Source organism: Acanthochromis polyacanthus, chromosome 17 (assembly GCF_021347895.1).
Source record: "Acanthochromis polyacanthus isolate Apoly-LR-REF ecotype Palm Island chromosome 17, KAUST_Apoly_ChrSc, whole genome shotgun sequence".
NCBI classification, from domain to species: Eukaryota; Metazoa; Chordata; class Actinopteri; family Pomacentridae; genus Acanthochromis; species Acanthochromis polyacanthus.
In genome coordinates, this window is record NC_067129.1 from 14,420,846 (window position 1) to 14,440,071 (window position 19,226).

The window sequence follows — 19,226 nt, forward strand, 5'->3', positions numbered from 1 at the left end:
CTGTAAACATTCGCAAACATGCATATTCCCAGATGCACAAACACATTTTGGCAACACCCACTTGTATTTCCAGTTTGACTGCCCTTGTGGCTCATTCTTTGTGTCACTCCCTCCTTGTGTTAAATCATGATGTCTGCTGGAACGGTGAAGTAGTGTTCAAAACTGCCTTTGTGGTAGTTCCCGCTACAGCGTGTGTCTCTAGGACTACATTTTGACATGATGACACATGCACACAGACAGACAGACTCGTAAGGTGAAAACAGTACCTACCATGCCGTAGCGGCTGGTAATATGTATTCTTAGTGACGAGAAATCTCATCTCGCAGCTTTTCGTGCCGAGTAGCAGTCTAACATTAAAACAGTGAACACACCTAGCATTTTTCCACTGTTAAATGATACCTAACTGATAGATTAAACTGAATGACTAGGTTATTATGGCCAAGGGAGAAGTTCAATATAATACTGGGCCTTAAGAGTTGTGTCAACTGACAGATGGAGGGAGGGTTGCTTTTTTTAAAATAGTCTTTTTTGGCCTACCCTGACACTTTGATGTTTTCTTGTTGCTCAAATCACAATATGCACATGACATTATGTGGTATTACTGTGTCCCTTGTGTGTAAAAGGCAATACAGAAATTCCATGTGAAAGTTCATATTGCCTTATACATCAGTTCCCGATCTTGGTGCCAAGAAAAATATCTTGTAACTTTAGTTCAGAGTTAAGCCAGACTATAGGGTCCTGGTCCAAAGGGTCACTGTCCTAACTGCAAGTTGTCTGCTGTGGACTTTAGCTGGACTGTCACTCTGCAAGCTTTAGCAACATGGCTTTATTCAAACAGACAGTACTTTGACACAACAAGAAAGGTTTGTTTCCCTTCAAGGCATTTAACCACACAAACACACAAAAAAGATGTCCAAAGAAAGTCTGCAGCTTATCAGTTTTTTTTTCTCTGAAGTGGTTGATTTCAAACTGTAGAGTCTAATTTTGTGCTGTCAGTCTACAGCTGCTTTTCTACAGGTAATTTCGTTTAAACAATTTGATCTGTCAAGTCAAATCTCATTAAGAAGTAACCAAGACGAGAGTGTGTTTTTTCGCCCAGTATCGTCCTGACTGTCTTGGTCAGAGGCATTTTTGTTCTTATATTTTATTTAAGGGTTTGAATTGATATGAAAGATATCAATGTTGCATTTTGGTCAAGTTTCAAGTCTAGCAGGACACTTTGAATAGATAGTTGTAATTTAATATTTCTAAAACTCTTAGTGAAAGCAGTGACTCTGGTGGCCTCCAGCTGTAACTCAGAGTCACATTACCTTGGAGAGGGTCACCATACATGCACACACACGCACACAAACACACGCACATAAAATGGCTTTTTTGTTTGTACAGTTTTGCTAATATTGACAGCTTCCTTGTGGGAAGGGTAACAAGAAAGTGCAGTTTTGGAGACTTCAGAGCATTTATTGTCTTATTTACTTTTCACACCCTTTTGTGTCCAGATGTTATTGCTAAGTTGTTGCTTGTTTATGTCTCCTTTCTTGTGAGATTGGCCTTGGCCTGTCCCCTCCTCCTCTATCTTCCCCATTATCAGCCACAGCTGCAGATGGCACAGAGAAATGTGGCTAAAGGAGAAGTTCATTGCTTTCAGAAAAGGGTGAAAGGACAGTAACGCAAGAGAGGCCTCTATCTTACTCACCCTGTCAGTTTGTGTCATTGCAGTAATCCTGTTAAAGTGAGGCAAGTTTCTATACTTGCAACCTCAACTGTTATAGGTCTAAGAATAAGTCATGCCACATGTGGCAAGGCAGCGGTTTTGCCACAGCACTGCATTCAAAGTCATAAGCAAAGGAAAGGAAGTTCCGTTTTTATGAGGAGAAAATGTCACAGCACGTGCATCTGCATGGCACTTTACTCGCTTTGTTTTGCACGTGTGTAAGTGTTACCTTTTGGTTCACAGTTATTCTTGTTCCCACAGAAATATGTAAACTAAGAGTGAATAATTTGAACATTACTGTAGGCTGTAAACAGTACAATATCTTGTACTATCACAAATGCTAACATGGAAATCATAGTGGATGTTTTACAATTTATTTTAAAGTATGAAAAGCATACAATTCAGAAAACCTGCAGAAATTACTTGTGTAAAAAACACTTTTGACCCACAGTGGAAATTTATTAATGAGTGACTGTTTTCTTGGTCAGGTCTAGGCAGCTACCAAGGGAGGGAAAATGATTTAGAGTCTATCCGTGCATTGTACAGTGTTGGTTTCTTGTTTAGTAGCAATAAGTAGCTGCAAGTAACTACTGTGTACATCATGCTTCGGTTTTACCCCTGTGGCTGAAACATTATTTACAAATACTGTTTCTCCTGCAACTTCTCTGAAAGGGTTTGCCCCCATTGTTTGCATTGTTTATGGCACACCACACCATACCATAGTCATAGTTGACTCTAAGCTCAAGCCACCCACTTTTGTCAGGAAAGAATGGTAACCCACAACCACAAAGCTTACAAACTGCATTTGACTGTTTGAGTGTTTTTTCTCTCACTACTGAATGTGACAAGCACTTCATGGTATCCCTTCAATGGTTGCCTCGGATCTATTCTGTAATCTCACACAGACAGCAAAACGGTTCAAGACTGATGACTGTGGATTCTCGAGCCTCAGGGTGCTTCCACATTAGGTGCAGATGATCTGTACCGCGCCCCAGTAAGACTCTCATTGTTGTGTGTTTTGCCCTCTAGACCTTTTTCTTTGAGTAATTTATTGGCAAACCTGCTTTAGAGGTTTGCATTTATGCTCTGTACACTAACAGTAAAGTATTAATTTGTGTTAAAACCTACAGGTATATTGTCGTGTTCACATTCTTAATAGTCGTCGTGTGTCAGATGCTCCCACCTGTGCAGAAAAGAATGGGAGACGTCTTATCATCTTAATATCGTGGATGGATTCAGTCCAAGGTTGTCAGGTTGTATAATAATTCAGAATTATATATAGTATATATAGACCATAGCAGTTAAGTGTCAAACCAAAATGTCCACATATAGATAAATGCAAACATAATGTGTGCATATGCAGATACACATGCTCTTTTATCACACTATTGTTTACTTTTCATTTAAATTAGGTACACCACATTTAATTCATTGTTAGCGCCTTTTCTGCAAACTGTTATTCGAAGCAAATCTTAAACTGAGTTTAAGGCTAAGACTGCTCTGAATTTACAACATTTATACTGTATATACACACATGCACTACCATTCATAAGTTTGTGGTCACTCAGACAATTCATGTTTTCCATGCAAAGTCACACTTTCATCCATGTGCTAACATAATTGCACAAGGGGTTTCTAATCATCAATTAGCCTTTCAACACCATCAGCTAACACAATGTAGCATTAGAACACAGGAGTGATGGTTGCTGGAAATGTTCCTCTGTACCCCTATGGAGATATTCCATTAGAAATCACCCACTTCCAGCTGGAATAATCATTTACCACATTAACAAACTGTATTTCTGATTAATTTAATGTTATCTTCATTGAAAAAAAGCTTTTCTTTCAAATATAAGGACATTTCTAAGTGACCCCAAACTTACCCTTTGGTGATAATCTTGTGTGAAGACTGTCCAAGGTCATTAAAACAGATTGATGGAGGTAGTTTACTCCTTCTTTTGAAGAAGGGCTGGCCAGAGGCACTCGTTACCCAATTTCAAGTTTGATTATGGACAGTCTGCATAGAGTTTATAGAGTCAACAGTATTTTAGCTCAGCTCGGAAGGCAACCAGCGATGGCTGTGGTGGAAGACATGACTGAGACAGAACATGAAACAAGATGAAATTGTTAGCAGCATTCAGTGAGTACTAGCCAGTGCAGAGATCAGAAGTTTTGCTCCAGGTTTCTGCTATCTCCTTTGAAAGCTTTGTACATATTTGGGAATAAATTCTAAAACAATAGCCCAGTGTTTGGCAGTAAATGATAAGGCAAATGAAAACGGGACAAAACCTGCTATTTGCCTGCTGTTGCTATTGTGTGAAGTGCTTGCTATGGTGAGTTATTTATGGACAGTAATTCCTTGTCCGCTGTACAAAAATGATGCCACTGAGAGTCCAAAGTGCAGTGTCATGCAACACAGTGGAGGGATGCAGAATTCATGGAGAAGACGCTGAGCAACGTAAGCAAACCAGCCTTTAATAGATTGAATTTAAAGGAAGTTCCTGTCTGTCCATCTCTATTTACTCCTTATCAATGCTTATCTGTGTCTCTGATGTGCAAACAGTCAAGATTTGATCAGTGACAGGGCACGGTCAGTGGGAAAGGAACAGTGCTGACATCTTGTACTGTGCCACTGTCTGTTGTGTATACAGTAACACTCACCAAACATTTCTGTCAGTGAGATGAGCTTGTGCAGGCAAATGAAGGTTTAAATAATTGCATAGACTAAACACTTGTCAAAGTCTTCATTGATTAGTGGTAATCAATCATTTTTGGAGTTGTTGAGACCAGATCGAGTGATTGACTACCTTTTTTTTTTTCCCAAAGATTTGTTTTTATTCAGTTTGTAGTGCACAGTGATTACATATACAGTGTACACATAGATGAACATAAAAATTTACAAAAAACAAGCAAACAAACAAGGAAACAAAAATCAACCCCATGAACCCCCCACCCCCCCTTTATGGCTCTCATTTTCTTTACATTCACATGTCAAAACAGTATGTAGCTCACACATCTGTCCACCCACCCAGGTTTATGAATCAAGCTATCACATGATTGACTACCTTTACGTTGAGTCCTGGCTTCTGTTCAACTTGAGTCAGGGTCAGATATTTTTAGCACTTTGTAAATTTGTGCAGTAGTAAGCGGTTAGAGGCTGACCACGATGACTGATTGGCAGTGACCATTTGCTGTGCATGCTAGCAGCTAAAAAACAAAGTCACAATGACAAATACTGGCTGTTGTGTTATAAACACAGTCCTTTTTTTTTTACATTAGTTACACAGTGTGTTAGCAGGGGAACTTTCACCCAGACATGATTCTACCTCAGTTACGTTGCTTGCAGATAGTAAATGAAACTCTTTAGGTTTTTTAAGGGCTGTTGCATTATGGTAAGACATTTTTGACAGTACAGGGTTCAAATGTGTTTGCAGATTTAGACTATGTACCCACCAACACTGCATTTTTCGATGCAGCAGACTATACAGGCAGTAAATGAAAAAACCCAAACACATTTGCATGTTATACATATTTGTGAGAGATGTTTTTCCAGTTATTCAGTTTACAAAACCTTGATTTAGCAGTGACCACAAAACTCAGACAAGGCTAGACAAGACTAGACAAGCACATTGTATTCTGGTACATGACATAAGGTAAAACATTACTTTCTTGGATCAGTGTCAAGTGACTAAGTACCCACAAATACCAGCTAAACATTAAATGAATTCAGTGGTACAGCTGATAAAAACTTATTGTTTTTCTTAAATTGCACATGCAGTATGTTGTTCTGAAGCACAGATCTGTGGTTTTCTTTCACAGATGTCTGTGAGCCTTGGCCCACTTAGGCCATGTTCGTGTATCTGTCTCTGTGTTTCCACCAAACATGATCCTTGCCACTGTGAGCCTCACAGACAGGATTAAGTCTGGCGGCATATTTGCTCAGATTACCTTCTGATAATCATCGTTATCAACAGTGCACAAGTTTGTTTGACAGTGAAACAGAAAAGCAGCAGCAAGCTAAACCCCAGTGTCTTCGAATGTAAAGAGGACACTGGCTGAGACAGGCCCTCATTCTACTCCCTCGCTCTGACATATACTTACAGCTTACTGCCAGACACAAACATGTTCAAAGTGGCTGGACATGCCCAAATATGCTTTTGAAATGTTTAGTGATTCTTCTAACCACTAGTTTTGATCTGCCATTAGTAAACATTGGAGAAAAACATGGCATTTAGAATTTTAATCGCTTGTTTTTCTAGCCTGCACAGAACGAGGCTCAGAAGGAGAGATGGAGGTCCAGGATAGTCAGGGGAGTTTTAAAACCGGTTTTAGTAACAGTTTCTGTGAAACTTAAACGCAAATACATTTTACTCTTGTCATAGAGAGATTTTAATGCACATACTGTGAAGTAATTTAGTGGTAAGGAATCCTTTTTAGTATATGTATTTGATTCCATCCATCCATCACCTATACACCGCTGAATCCTCATTAGGGTCACAGGGGGCTGGAGTCTATCCCAGCTGACTTAAGGCGAAGGCACGGGACACCCTAAACAGGTCGCCATTCTAACACAGGGCTACACAGAGAAACAAACAAGCACACTCACATTCTCTCCTACAGGAGTTACCAACTAATCTGCACGTCGGGACTGTTGGAGGAAGCCGGAGAACCCAGAGAAAACCCATGCGTGCTGTTAGGCGAATGTGCTAACCATTAAGCCACTGTGCTGCCCCATGTAGTTAGTTGTAGAAAAAAATATTTTTCGGCACTAGATTGAATCCTCATTAGACATGGGGGATTCTTGCTTGAATTTATAGTATTCAGAGCAGCCGATATGTATCTTGTGTTGGTATAAAATCAGGTCCACATAATGTATTAAAGGTAAATATAATATTATTACTTCTCATGACTCTGGGAGCTGGAACTTTCAATTTACTTTGAACTGTGCATGTGTGAAAAGCCATATTTTATCAACAAAACAAAGTTTATGCAAGACTTAGCAAGGTTAACTATTAATTAGTAGACTTTGCTTCCAAAGCCCAAATTTTCCCACTCTTCTCTCTTGTCTTCGGTTGTGTAATTGTGTAGCAGTGTTGGCAGGCTCTGCAAGTATTTTGCATGACGTGAGACATCTGGCACCAGAGAAGGTATAGTTCAGGTTTCCTTTGTCTTTTCTCACCTTCGTCCTTCAGTGTACACTTGGTTAAAAGTATACAGTACATTACTAAGCATCCTGTTTTGGAGGCCTAGGATTTATACAGGTTAGTAAAACGTAATGCACCTTTTAGATGTGGACGTACAGACATTACAGTTGACATATCCTCTTATGCACAACACAGTCCACAAATGTCACATTGTTACAGAAAACAGCTGCAGCAGGTTTGCCCTTATCTGCCAGAGCCGCAGCTGATGACAAGTTTGTGTTTGCATGTTATAAATGAGCAAACACAGCAGACTGATGTCTGTTTTCGTCTGTCTTGTGTCTTGTTCAGTAGCCTTATTATTAGGAGTGCAGCAACAGCATGGTAGCAGTGTTTGTTCTGTAGGACCCCTGCCCACTGCCCCACTTCCTTCTCCTCAGTGCTGGGTGCTGTCACGACATGACCAAACCTCACAAGGAATGCAAGCTCCTCCGCAGTACTCCACCTGCCACAGCAATTCACCCCTTCTGGCTCATTGAACCACTTAAAACTGATTAATAGTCCTTTGATAATTGAATAATCTGTGAGTTATAGGTAGAAAGACTCTGGGTTAGTCAGTTTGTTTTTGAAAGGTGGAATGGAAATACCTGAAACTCCAACTACAACCTCAAACCACCAGCACATTATTTGTAGTATGTAGAGTACCATTGTAGACTAATCAAGGACATTTGATGGAATAGCTGTTTGATTGCAATGCTGTAATTTTCCATTCTGTCAAAATATTCTTGAGTTTAGGTAAACCAGGAAAAAGCACACATATCCGGGAGACAAGAGAGCTAATAGCTATGATAGCAGCAGCCTTCGAAATGTGCCTGGAGGCAAGACTATAATCAGCTCTGTCACCTGCTTTGAGTTAACATTTCTCTATGTAGCCACACATTATTTTGTCTTTATAAGTTACATTTCTGTCATGAAAACTTAAGATACAGTCAAATGTTTTAAAATTAATAACTGAAATCTCTCACAGACAAAAGTGTTCAAACCCTTAAACCGCTGCTTTGTAGAAGTTCCACTGGCAGCGGTTACAGTTCTAATCTCCCTGAGTAAGTCTCAACAGGCTTTGCAAACCTGTATTTGGGCAGTTGTCCCATTCTTCCTGGCACATCTTGCCAGGTTTCATGATTGAATGGAAGGCCTCTGTGAGCTGCTGTCTTTGGGTCTCTCCACAGATATACAGAGTTTAAGTTTGGCTTTGACTGAGACACTCGTTAACAGTCAGAAGTCTCTCCAGTGTTGTCTGGGCTCTGTTCTTTGGTTCACTGTTGTGCTGACAGGCGAACCGTTGCCCTTGTCTCAGGTCGCTGCACTCAGGAGAAAGTTTTCTTTAAGGACCCTCTGTATCTGGCTGCATTCATTCTCTGTTTAATCCTGTCTCCCATTTGCTGCCACTGAGAAGAAACCCCATAGCATGAGGTTGCCCCTGTGCCTTTTTTAAATTTTGTTTTTTTTTTAAGCCTTTATTATAATTTGGAAATGGAAGGAGACAGGAAATGTGGGGAGAAGAGTGGGGGAAGGACATGCAAACCCATGACCGCTGTGTCAGGGACTATAGCCCATGTTCATGGGTCACCCACTCAACCAGTTGAGTTATCAGGGCGTCATACCTCTCTTAACTATGTCCAGTCCCTTGAGTTTAAGCTCCAATCAGGTTCTAGATGGATCACAAGGATTATTACTGACAGGATGCAGCTGACCATAATTTGCAGTGCCACAACAAAGATTCTGAAGGCTTTTGTGGATGAGAAATTTCAGTTTTTAATTTCAGTAAATTTTTAAATCTGTTCACTTAATTCTGGGTTATTTCGTGCAGAATATTTTAAACAAAATTTAAAACCATGTAAAAGTGAAGGTTAATACTTTCTGCAGTAACTGTGTAACTGTTTTAAATCAGGACATTTGGATACACAAATATATTAGTAGCTGAGGTCAGAAAATGTGTTTATTCTTGTTTGTGTCCTTTTGCACCTATTAACTGTAACGTCTGTGTGTTTGTCTGCATAGTTACCATAGTCAGATGGTAATCTTTGTAAGACCAATTCATCCATTTCATTGTACTGTTTGACACAGCATACTGTAGGTTTATCTGCCATTGAACTCTTTTGTCTTTTAAGCATTTGCCCTCCTCAGTTGTTACCAAACCATCCAGCAGTAAAAGAAAGAGGTAGGACAGGGTGACACATAATCAGTCATGCTTCTTTGCTGTTTTATGTAAGATATAGATCTTATGAGAATTTGTTGTTTGAAAAGTTTCATTGCAACTTGCTGCTGTATTTTACAAAAATGCATGTAAGTGGGTGGTAGGATGAAATGCAGCTGTATGTATGGAAATAGAACTTACAGATCCAGTGAAAGCAACACATTTATACTGTGTTTTCTACAGGTAATGATCTTCCTCTCTTCTCCCACCACTTCCTTGAGTCATTGTGCTGCCGTCAGCTGTGGTGCAGAAAAACTATAGGGATACAAAACAATGAAAAATATTCTACTATTGTGTTTTCTATTGTTAGCTAGTTCGTTTTGGCAGGCTGTGCTCTTAAGAGAAAGGCGAAGGAAGCGTGATCTACAGTCCATTGGTATTTCATCACTAAGCCAGGCTTACAACAACACGTCAGTGATGTTTTTTGGCGGAGTGACTGTCCCTGGGAATTGTGCAATGGCCACACAAGGCTGAAATGTGAATTTTAGTCAGGAAAATGTGAAACTTGCCCTCTGCGTTTATCTGTATTACACTACTCTGATGTTCACTGCATACATATGGATACTTGAGTGTGTCGGTGGAACATGAACAAACAGTATGCTAACCCACTCATTAAAATAACTGGGCTGCTAGAGGTCAAAAACTCCACAGGGCGCTTCCAGCAAATATAAAGTAAAATACAGAGGTCACAGCCGTAGGGGACTGGGTCTCATTTTTTAATCAGATTAAAACCAGCTGTGACAGACTTGCCTTTGTATATTTAAAAAAAAAAAAATTATAAGCACGTTTCTATTTAGAGCAGTTTCTTAAAGCATTACATTACAAGAAACTATTGTATGGTATATTTCAAAAAGGGATTTGTCTTGAGTTTAGATAAAGAAACACATTCAGCTTACAACCCGTCAAACCTTATGTCCTGTGGTGTTACTCCACCCTAGAACACTTGAGTGAGATTTCAAAATCTTTGCTTTTTTTAGCTTGACAGTTGATAGTGGTTGATTACACAACAGGCTGTATTTAAACACCTGACATTGCTCACTGACTTTTGAAGTGGCAAAAATGCAACTAACTAAACCCTTTAATAACTCAGGATTACTATGTTACACTTATATCTTTCTTTTATTATACTTTAATTCATGTTAGTAACTGCTTTGCAGACACACAGTTTTGCAGGCATCTTGATTTTTTTTCTAATTCAACAGAAACTGCCATTAATGTACTACTTTTTTAAATATGACTGTTTCAAGCTTGTTGACCTTCACAGTCTCCCAGTGTTACATGGAATGACTGGATATTTGGACTTGGCCTTGCATTTGAGCAATACAGTCGCTTGAAATTGCAAGTCTTTCCTTCTGCGTAACATTTTTTTGAAAAATTAACACGTCTCTTTTAAAAATGTCAACTCATTAGGTGGAGCAGTAGAGGAGGTACATTCTTTCAAGCCAACCATGAGGTCTTACCTTTTACATTAGCAAAACCAAGACCTTTAGAAAACTTTAAATACTTTTTGGAGCACTACTATTTTGTAAATTATATTTTAGTGGAACTGAATAGGGAGGGGGATCAACATTGGCAAAGAAGCGTTTCTATTCTAATTAGTCAATCTCTTCCAGGTTGATGTACCTGACTCCTTGACTCCTCAAGACTAGTTTCTTTCACAGTAGTTGCATTTCTACCTACATCCAATTTGGTTTTGTGATTAATGTTGTTACACCAAGCTTCTAATGAGCGTACAAAGAAGGTGAGTCCATCATAGGGACATTTGTGTTATGAACACTTTTTAAAAATATCCAGCTTTACTCAACATGTGGCTAATTGTCACTTGGTTTGTTTAACGATGAATGTCAAAATGCAAAGGCTATGCTGTTTTTGTCAAGATTTATTTACCATCATTATACTTTATTTCTTGCTGCTGCAGGTATTCCTTTATTTTGTTGAACTTATTAGTGCAGAACTGCTCTTCTGAAGTATTTCATGTCTGCCTCAGAGCTGTACTTTGTAAACTTGTGTGAGGTGCAGTGCAGTAAGTACACTGCTAGAATAGTGTATTCAAAAGGCAGGGAGACCTTGTGTCCTCAAAAGGAGGTCACCTTGTTAGGTGGTGGAGCAGGATTAGCTTCTTACTCCCCTGGTCCATATGTCTGAGCTGCTGTTACAGCTTAATTTATTGTGATTCTTTTTTTAGTCTTGCTCTTCTAAAGCAACGACTAAAATACTAAATCAGTGTAATTGCTTTTTAGTTCAATTTTGCATTGTCACTTTTCTGTTCTCAACCTGCACCATTAGAATAAGTAGCAGTATACACATGAACAGAGCCATCAGTAAACTTTGGTCTGGAGAGGGAAAACCTCTCACTAAGCTGTCAATGCAGTGATCCTGAGGACTTAATGACATAGCTTATCTGTAAAATGAGCTGCAGAAGGCAAAGGCTTTAGCTGTTATGGTTTACTATCACCTGTCTGCACTAACAAGTGATCAAAGTTACAGACCATGTTGGTATTCATTAGAGCAAACTTGATTCCCTGTAAAAAAAAAAAAAAAAAAAAAAATTCCCCAAAGAGTCATGATATTGAGGCGAGTGGCCATTCAGTCAGCTGAGTCAATTGTAACATTGGTGTAATGTGACTTCACCCTCACCCCTCTTCTTCTTTGCCTTTTACAGATGAGCGTGAAGCAGTACAGAAGAAAACCTTCACCAAATGGGTAAACTCTCACTTAGGCCGAGTGACCTGTCGCATTGGTGACTTGTACACTGACCTGCGGGATGGCCGCATGCTTATCCGCCTGCTGGAAGTGCTCTCAGGAGAACAGCTGGTCAGTAGTACAGAGAAACCACCCCTTTCTGTCCCAACCCTGACCCCTAGCATGACCCCTACTAGGAACCACATGTCAGGAGGAAAGGGAAACCACGCGTTTCATTTCTTGTTTCTTTTAGTGTGATTTACTTCTCCTCCTACATCTCCTTGTTTTTTCTTTTTGAAAGTCTTCTTTACGTACTTTGTGGTTACTGTATTCAACTGTGTCAACCTTGGTGTTTTTCTTTTTCTTCTGCTTCCCATAGCCAAAACCAACAAAGGGCCGTATGCGCATCCACTGCCTGGAGAATGTTGATAAAGCCTTGCAGTTTCTCAAGGAACAAAAAGTCCATCTAGAAAACATGGGCTCACATGACATTGTGGACGGGAATCACCGTCTCACACTGGGTCTCATTTGGACCATCATTCTTCGCTTCCAGGTAACTTATAAAATGTTCGTGATTTTCCCTCTCAGCCTAATTGCCATCTTACTTAACCACTTTCAAAGAGCAAGTTTGGCTTTGGGACATCAGGTCTCTGCATGTAGCCATGCCCATCCTCAGGCAAACACACAAAAAAGAGCTTAATAGAGGTTAATGCTGCTGCAATGTGATTGACAAGGGGATATTTCATGCAATTATTTTATTTAGGAACTTAGGAACTCTCATTACTTGTTTTTTTTTTTTTACCTTTTGGTATTGTCTACATGGGATACCACAACAATAGCATCACAAGGTCTAATAATCTAATCTATATGGACAGTTTTAATTGAATGAATGCTCTGCTGACAGATTCAGGACATCAGTGTGGAGACGGAGGACAACAAAGAGAAAAAATCAGCCAAAGATGCCCTGTTGCTTTGGTGCCAAATGAAAACTGCTGGGTGAGAAGGGGGGCCGTGGAAGAGAGGTGGAGGGAGGGCTTGATGAAACAGGAATTATACTGCTAATATGCTCAGTATATTCCACCGTTTATGTCATTCATGTTTTTGCTGAACTAGCAAATTATTGATGAATCTTTCCTTTGTTGAGCTAATGATTAATGACTCGTAATCTGGCCTCTGCAGATACCCCAATGTCAACATCCACAACTTCACCACCAGCTGGAGAGATGGCCTGGCGTTCAATGCCATCGTGCACAAACACAGGTCATTGACTTCTTCATGTGCTTGATGCTTGTTGCTTTAAACAGTTTCTTTTTCTCCCAAGTGAGGATTTTAGACTTTCTACAAATCAGTTGTCGAGTATTTTCATTTTCTCCTTCTTTGCCTAATGATGAGCACCTGTCGCAGTACCATTACCCTTCTCTGGGGAGCTTTTATCTCCTTTTCTATTTAGGTCTCCTCCTGCTCCTCCCATTCTTCAAGTCTGCAATATGGCTATAAGGATGAAAATAAAATAAGGAGTAAGATGACCCAGATCACAGAAATAATAACCCACTTATTTTCTGTGAAGAGACATGCTTAGTAACTCAGTTGCACACCCTGCTGGTAAAATATTCGTCAGTAGCTTATGTTGACATTAAGCTGTGAGCTGAAGGCCAGAGGTGTAGCCTACAATCCTGACTTTAATAGAACAAGGAACATTGTTTATCACCGTGAATTTATAAAATGAGGTGACACGTGATACATTAATGACATTGCTTTCAGTGGTGTTACTGACCCATGGGAGAGTTCTGTAGACCATGATGCCATTTGCATTATCAGGCAAGCAATTACAGTATGCAAATCAGTTCTTTCTCTTTTCATTGTGTCTACAATGAAATTTATCGCATTTTATCGATTTAAACAAATATTTTGAGTGAAAGGTGTCATGACCATTGTATAGGTCAAAACTTTTATTCTCTTCTCGACAAAAGAATAAGAGAATTATTTTGTGAATACCAATTCCGGCTTATTGGTCAAAAAGATTTAATGCTAAATTGCCTCCCAAACCTATTTTATATGACTCTAATACCCAAGTAAGCTGAAAATATGGTTTGGCCAAAAATAAGAAACTTTTGGCAGGAGCAACTTGCTGAAACTGGGCATAAAAAGCCCATTTGCATGCAGATTAGTTTACCTAATTCTAGTAAAATATTTTGTGCACCCTGGTCTGTAAACACATTGGACTGCAAATCTTTTTTTCTCTGTGCAAGGCAATGCTATATATAGCCTGAATGATATTGCATTTATTTTGCAACCTGCTCTCATTTGCAGTCAGTTTTTATTGAAACCACAATTGTTCTCCATCTTCTGCAGACCTGACCTCATTGAGTTTGACAACCTGAAGAGGTCCAATGCTCACTACAACCTCCAAAACGCTTTCAATGTGGCCGAGAAGGAACTGGGGCTGACCAAGCTGCTGGACCCAGAGGGTAAGTGGGAAAAGCCTCCACCAAAACATGAAGCACTCTTGTAAGTCACATTGATGGCCCGATGCTGTCTACTAAAGCTCTAAGCTGTTGCCCAAAACAGACTGACTAGTGTTAGGCTATAGAGGATTACTGCAATTAACTTATTAGCTTAGACAACACTACATCACATGTCGGCTAGCACTTGAACGCACAGAAAGCATGTCAAAGATTGGAGACGTTTGATGCTCCTCAGGAGAGGTGTTTTTCTGACACTGGTTTAAAGTCAGGCATTACCCACATTTAAAAATAGGTGAAGGAGTTGTGGGTGCTAGATTGATCATGTCTCTTTTCTTACAGATAGTTAATGTTGATCAGCCTGAATGAAAAGTCCAATTCATCACCTTATTTGTGGACCTTCCATATCATACTCTCCAAGATGAAAGCCCTGGCAGGGAGGCGCAAACGAATTGGGGCAAGGTTCGCTGTGCCTGCTTTGTATTTCCATATATATACATTCATGTTGTGGGTAAAAAATGTTAAGTACATACAGTATGGAGTACCAGTTTAATTTGGACACACTTTCTCATTCAATTTGAACAAAAAAGTGTGTCCAAACTTTTGGGACTGGTTACTTGTCCATGGTTAAGTATGTACCAACCCAGTTGGCATGATTTTTGAATTTCTCCTCTTGGCTGCAGGTGCTGGACTATGCCTATTGAGGCTGACCAGCTGATAGAGAAGTATGAGACCCTGGCCTCAGAGCTGCTGCAATGGATCGAGCAGACCATCGTAACGCTCAATGACAGGACAGCTAGCTAACTCGCTGGAGTGCTGTACAGAACCAGCTCCAGGCTTTCAACTCCTACAGGACAGTGGAAAAACCCCCCAAGTGAGTACCCACTGGGTTAATTGAACCCACTCAATGAGTCAATGATTGTTTTTATCCAGAATGTGAAGCTGTACAGTTAACAGCAGTGGTGTCTTGTCTTCACAGATTACAGAGAAGGAAACTTGGAGGGTTCTCCTCTTTACCATCCAAAGCAAGATGAGAGCAAACAATCAGAAAGTCTACATGCCAAGAGAGGAAAACTCATCTCTGACATCAACAAGGTAAATGTTGCCTCTAGAAACACGGAGAAATTATATGGCTGTCCGAAATATGAAAACTGTTTCATAATGTCATACACTGAGTATCTAAAAATAAGTTGCTTGTTATGTGCTTTTGGGGAAATGTTCACTCCCTCAAAGGTTTTGTTAGGGCACAGGAGTATATCTATAACTATCTAGATGTAGAATAATCCAAATTGCTGGAATAAAACAGGCTTCTGTGTTTTCATTTGTTGGTTCAGGCATGGGAACGACTGGAAAAGGCAGAACACGAACGTGAGCTGGCATTGAGAATGAGCTGATCGCCAGGAGAAGCTGGAGATGGCTCGCAGCCCGTTTTGACCGGAAGGCAGCTATGCGGGAGACATGGTTGAGCGAGAACCAGAGGCTGGTGTCTCAGGTAGATAGAAGAAAACTTTATTTATTGAAAACGTACGCATGTGATTTCAGATGCATGATTGTCAGGTTTTAACACAATTTCCTCTGTTATTAGGATAATTTTGGAACAGACTTGGAGCAGTAGAAGCTGCCACCCGAAAACATGAAGCTATTGAGACAGACATTGGGGCATACTGGGAGCGTGTGGCTGCTGTGGAGGCAGTCGCCAAAGAGCTAGAAGCAGAGGTTATCATGATGTGCGCCGTATACTCGCACGACGGGATAATGTGCTTCGACTTTGGGAATACCTAAAAGAGCTCTGGCTGCACGGAGAGAGCGACTGAATGCCCACCGTGACCTACAGAGACTGTTTCAAGAGATGCGTTACATCATGGACTGGATGGCAGATGAGAAGGTAAAACCAACACAAAGAAATACACGCTTACACAACCCACAGTGCCCACATTGTTTTAGGCTGTGCTGAACCATTGCTTTTATTTCACCATTCTGTTGGTTTAGTTTTTTAATTAACTATAAAGACTTTCTTAATCTTCTTAATTAAGATAGCTCTGCTTACATATTTCTGAGGCAGCTTTATTGCAAGCACTTAACTGCAGTAATTAGCTTTTTACAGGCCGAGCCTGATTGTCATTGCTGGCTTTACTGAGGTTGACTGAGGTTGGCGCGGCCATTGGAGTGTGTCTTTCTTGCACAGTTAAATCCGGTCACACCGTTGCTGTGATGTTGATTCATTTTGATTCTATCAGTCTGAAAACGCTGGTATTTTCTGATCACCATGGGCACAGTTATTGTACAGTTTGGCTGCCAGCAAAGGAGGCCAGGTTGCCACTTGCCTGGTTTAAATAGTTTGCAGCCATATTCGTTGTAGTTAATTTACACCACCATAAGTTTCTTAACAGACATCAGACTTCCCTGGGTGGGTGAAGGAAAAGGGAGTAAAATAACATTCAGATTTTCCATTTCACTGGAACGAAAATGTCAATAGAATTCAGATGTAGATTGATGAAATTTTACTTTAAATTTTTTGTTGTTGAATTCTGATCCATATACAAGAAGAATATTTTTTTAATTCGATTTTCTTGCCTAAGCAATTTATGTATACAAAACATAGCTATATCATTGTGCAAAAGACACACAGAGTGCCCTTGCAGCATAGTAAATCATACTTTGACAGCTTTGCACAAAGTTTATTTTATGTAACTACACTCTGACTCCACTGTTACTACACTAACAGCACAAAGTAGTCACTCCTGACAAAAACACACTTTGCAAGTCAGCATGAAGGATCATTTAGGAGAGTGGGGTGTAACAAGATATTACAAAAGCTCAGTGACCTGGGGGTGGGCGGTCGCTACAGCCAACTTCTGCATTTCTGCTTTTTATGGCTGCGGCTATGAGTGATGTCTTGGCGTGTAGTGTGGGTCAGTTTATAGTGATGAGTTTTATCATATTAACATGAGGTTATACTGTACAGGTGAATACACTGTATAGGTTTCGTAAGTAGTAAGCTTAATAATACTATTCCTAATTTCAGAATTAGAAGCATCACAATCAACTTAAATGGCTAAGCACATACACAAGATACAAGGAATTTGGTTTCAGCTGTTAGCAATAAGGAAAGAGAAAAATAACTCGAAAAAATATTTATATAGATATTTACACATCTAGAATAGAATATGTATACACAGTAGGCAAAATGACAATTGCTAGAAGGAGAATGGTGCAAAAAGTAAAGAATATGTTCAAGTATTGTAAGGTGCAGTGTTGTACAGAAAGTTAATAAAAAGTCAGCAGTATTTTAGCTGAGAATGGCTCAGCTGTTAGTAGGGTTATGGCAGTGGGAAGAAGCTGTTCTTGTGTCTCTTTGTGTCTCTGTAGAGCGTTATTTTGATTTGACCTTATGGAAATCTGTCAACTGCTCATCTATTTAATAAGTAGAACATTTTTCTTCTCTCCTTCACCACAGATGAAAATGACATGACTGCAAATATTAATGTGCAGACTTTGCCTTATCAGCCACTCCCTACCTTCAAATAAATATAGGACACTTTGCTGCTTTGAGCGATGACCCATACCAAAGCTGGCATTCAGTGTTTTCTTTACATTTCAGTCTCTTATAATTGAGAAAGACCATAGATTCATGTTTAATCTAATGGGGAAGGGCTGGGTGGAGATATTATCTCTGTGCTTGTTTGTCTGAGTCACGGTTAATCATTTTCTTCCCTACATTGTTAGTGTTAGCCGGAACCAAAGTCAGCAATTGAATCATCTATTACCAAATAACTAGAATTCTTGTAAGCAGTTTATTATCACTTACTATCCAGTATCTGTAGAACAGTGTCCTGTCATTTATTGGCCTTCTGTTCTAATGACTCAAGACTAGAAATATTTATTGATGTCATGTGACTAAAGCTTAAACTTCCCGTTTGTTTTAAATAGATGTGAAGCTATAGCTTATTGAAACTTCTGTTTTCTCTTATTATTTTTAGTTTTTCATCATTTGAAATGTCACTAATTGCAAAGAATAGCTCATATAGTATTTATAGTATAAAAATATATAAGTATCTATCTTTAGGAATGCTGGTCTCTTCACACATCCTCTTTGTTGACCCAGTACCCCGCCTAACTTAGACATTGTTTGTGTTGAGTTAGAGTTCAGAGGGCTATTTTAATAGAGTTTAATAGAATGAAATAAGCAGCTATGGTACTGAACCTTTTTTTTATGTCTGTTTCAGGGCCGTCTGCAGTCTCAGGACAGTGGTAAACATTTGCATGATGTCTTAGACCTGCTCCAAAAACACACTCTGGTAGAGGCTGACATTTCAGCTCAGGCTGAGAGGATCAAGGCAGTGCAGGGAGCTGCAAAGCGCTTCACTTCCTATGACAGGGTAAGACTTCAAACATAGTCTTACAGACTGTCTGTACAGACAATGCAATTTTAGTTTAACCTTTTGTGCATGGATGTCTAAATGCCATGTTTTTTCTGCCTTTTCAAATTGCCAGCCTATAAACCCTGTGAGCCTGGACTAGTTAGTGAGAAGGTCGACTTGCTGGGTCAAGCCTATGAGGAGCTTGGTCAGCTTGCTGGACAACGCAGAGAGTGCCTAGAGGACTCACGCCGTCTGTGGCAGTTCATGTGGGATGTTGGAGAGGAGGCAGCCTGGATCAGAGAGCAGGAGCAGATCCTGGCTAGTGGAGACTGTGGCCGTGACCTCACTTCTGCCCTTCACCTACTCAGTAAACACGAGGCTTTCAGGGATGAGATGGCAGCCCGTTATGGCCCCCTGAATAACAGCATTGCTGCTGGAGAAGCTTTGGTTCAAGAAGGACACTTTGGAGCCCCACAGGTTACTGAGAGGATTCAAGACATCCGTGCACAGTGGACTCATTTGGAGGAGGTGGGTGTTTATCAATACTCTCTGTATCTATATTTGTACAACATGAAGCTGCTTTCTCCAAATTCTGCTTACCTGGTCATAAAT

At 39.9% G+C, this 19,226-nt stretch overlaps 1 protein-coding gene across 1 annotated transcript in view; it reads left to right on the forward strand.

Annotated features, from left to right (window-relative positions):
- LOC110962835 (spectrin beta chain, non-erythrocytic 1) overlaps positions 1 to 19,226 on the forward strand; it is a 56,066-nt gene that overhangs the window by 21,164 nt on the left and 15,676 nt on the right. The window contains 20 exon segments of the mRNA XM_051937216.1: positions 11,772 to 11,923; positions 12,171 to 12,344; positions 12,696 to 12,787; positions 12,971 to 13,051; positions 14,144 to 14,259; positions 14,600 to 14,619; positions 14,621 to 14,715; positions 14,937 to 15,045; positions 15,047 to 15,064; positions 15,066 to 15,131; positions 15,233 to 15,317; positions 15,320 to 15,348; positions 15,588 to 15,633; positions 15,636 to 15,745; positions 15,839 to 15,854; positions 15,857 to 15,967; positions 15,970 to 16,038; positions 16,041 to 16,138; positions 18,480 to 18,631; positions 18,746 to 19,142. Of these exon segments, the coding sequence (XP_051793176.1) occupies positions 11,772 to 11,923; positions 12,171 to 12,344; positions 12,696 to 12,787; positions 12,971 to 13,051; positions 14,144 to 14,259; positions 14,600 to 14,619; positions 14,621 to 14,715; positions 14,937 to 15,045; positions 15,047 to 15,064; positions 15,066 to 15,131; positions 15,233 to 15,317; positions 15,320 to 15,348; positions 15,588 to 15,633; positions 15,636 to 15,745; positions 15,839 to 15,854; positions 15,857 to 15,967; positions 15,970 to 16,038; positions 16,041 to 16,138; positions 18,480 to 18,631; positions 18,746 to 19,142 (2,036 nt within the window).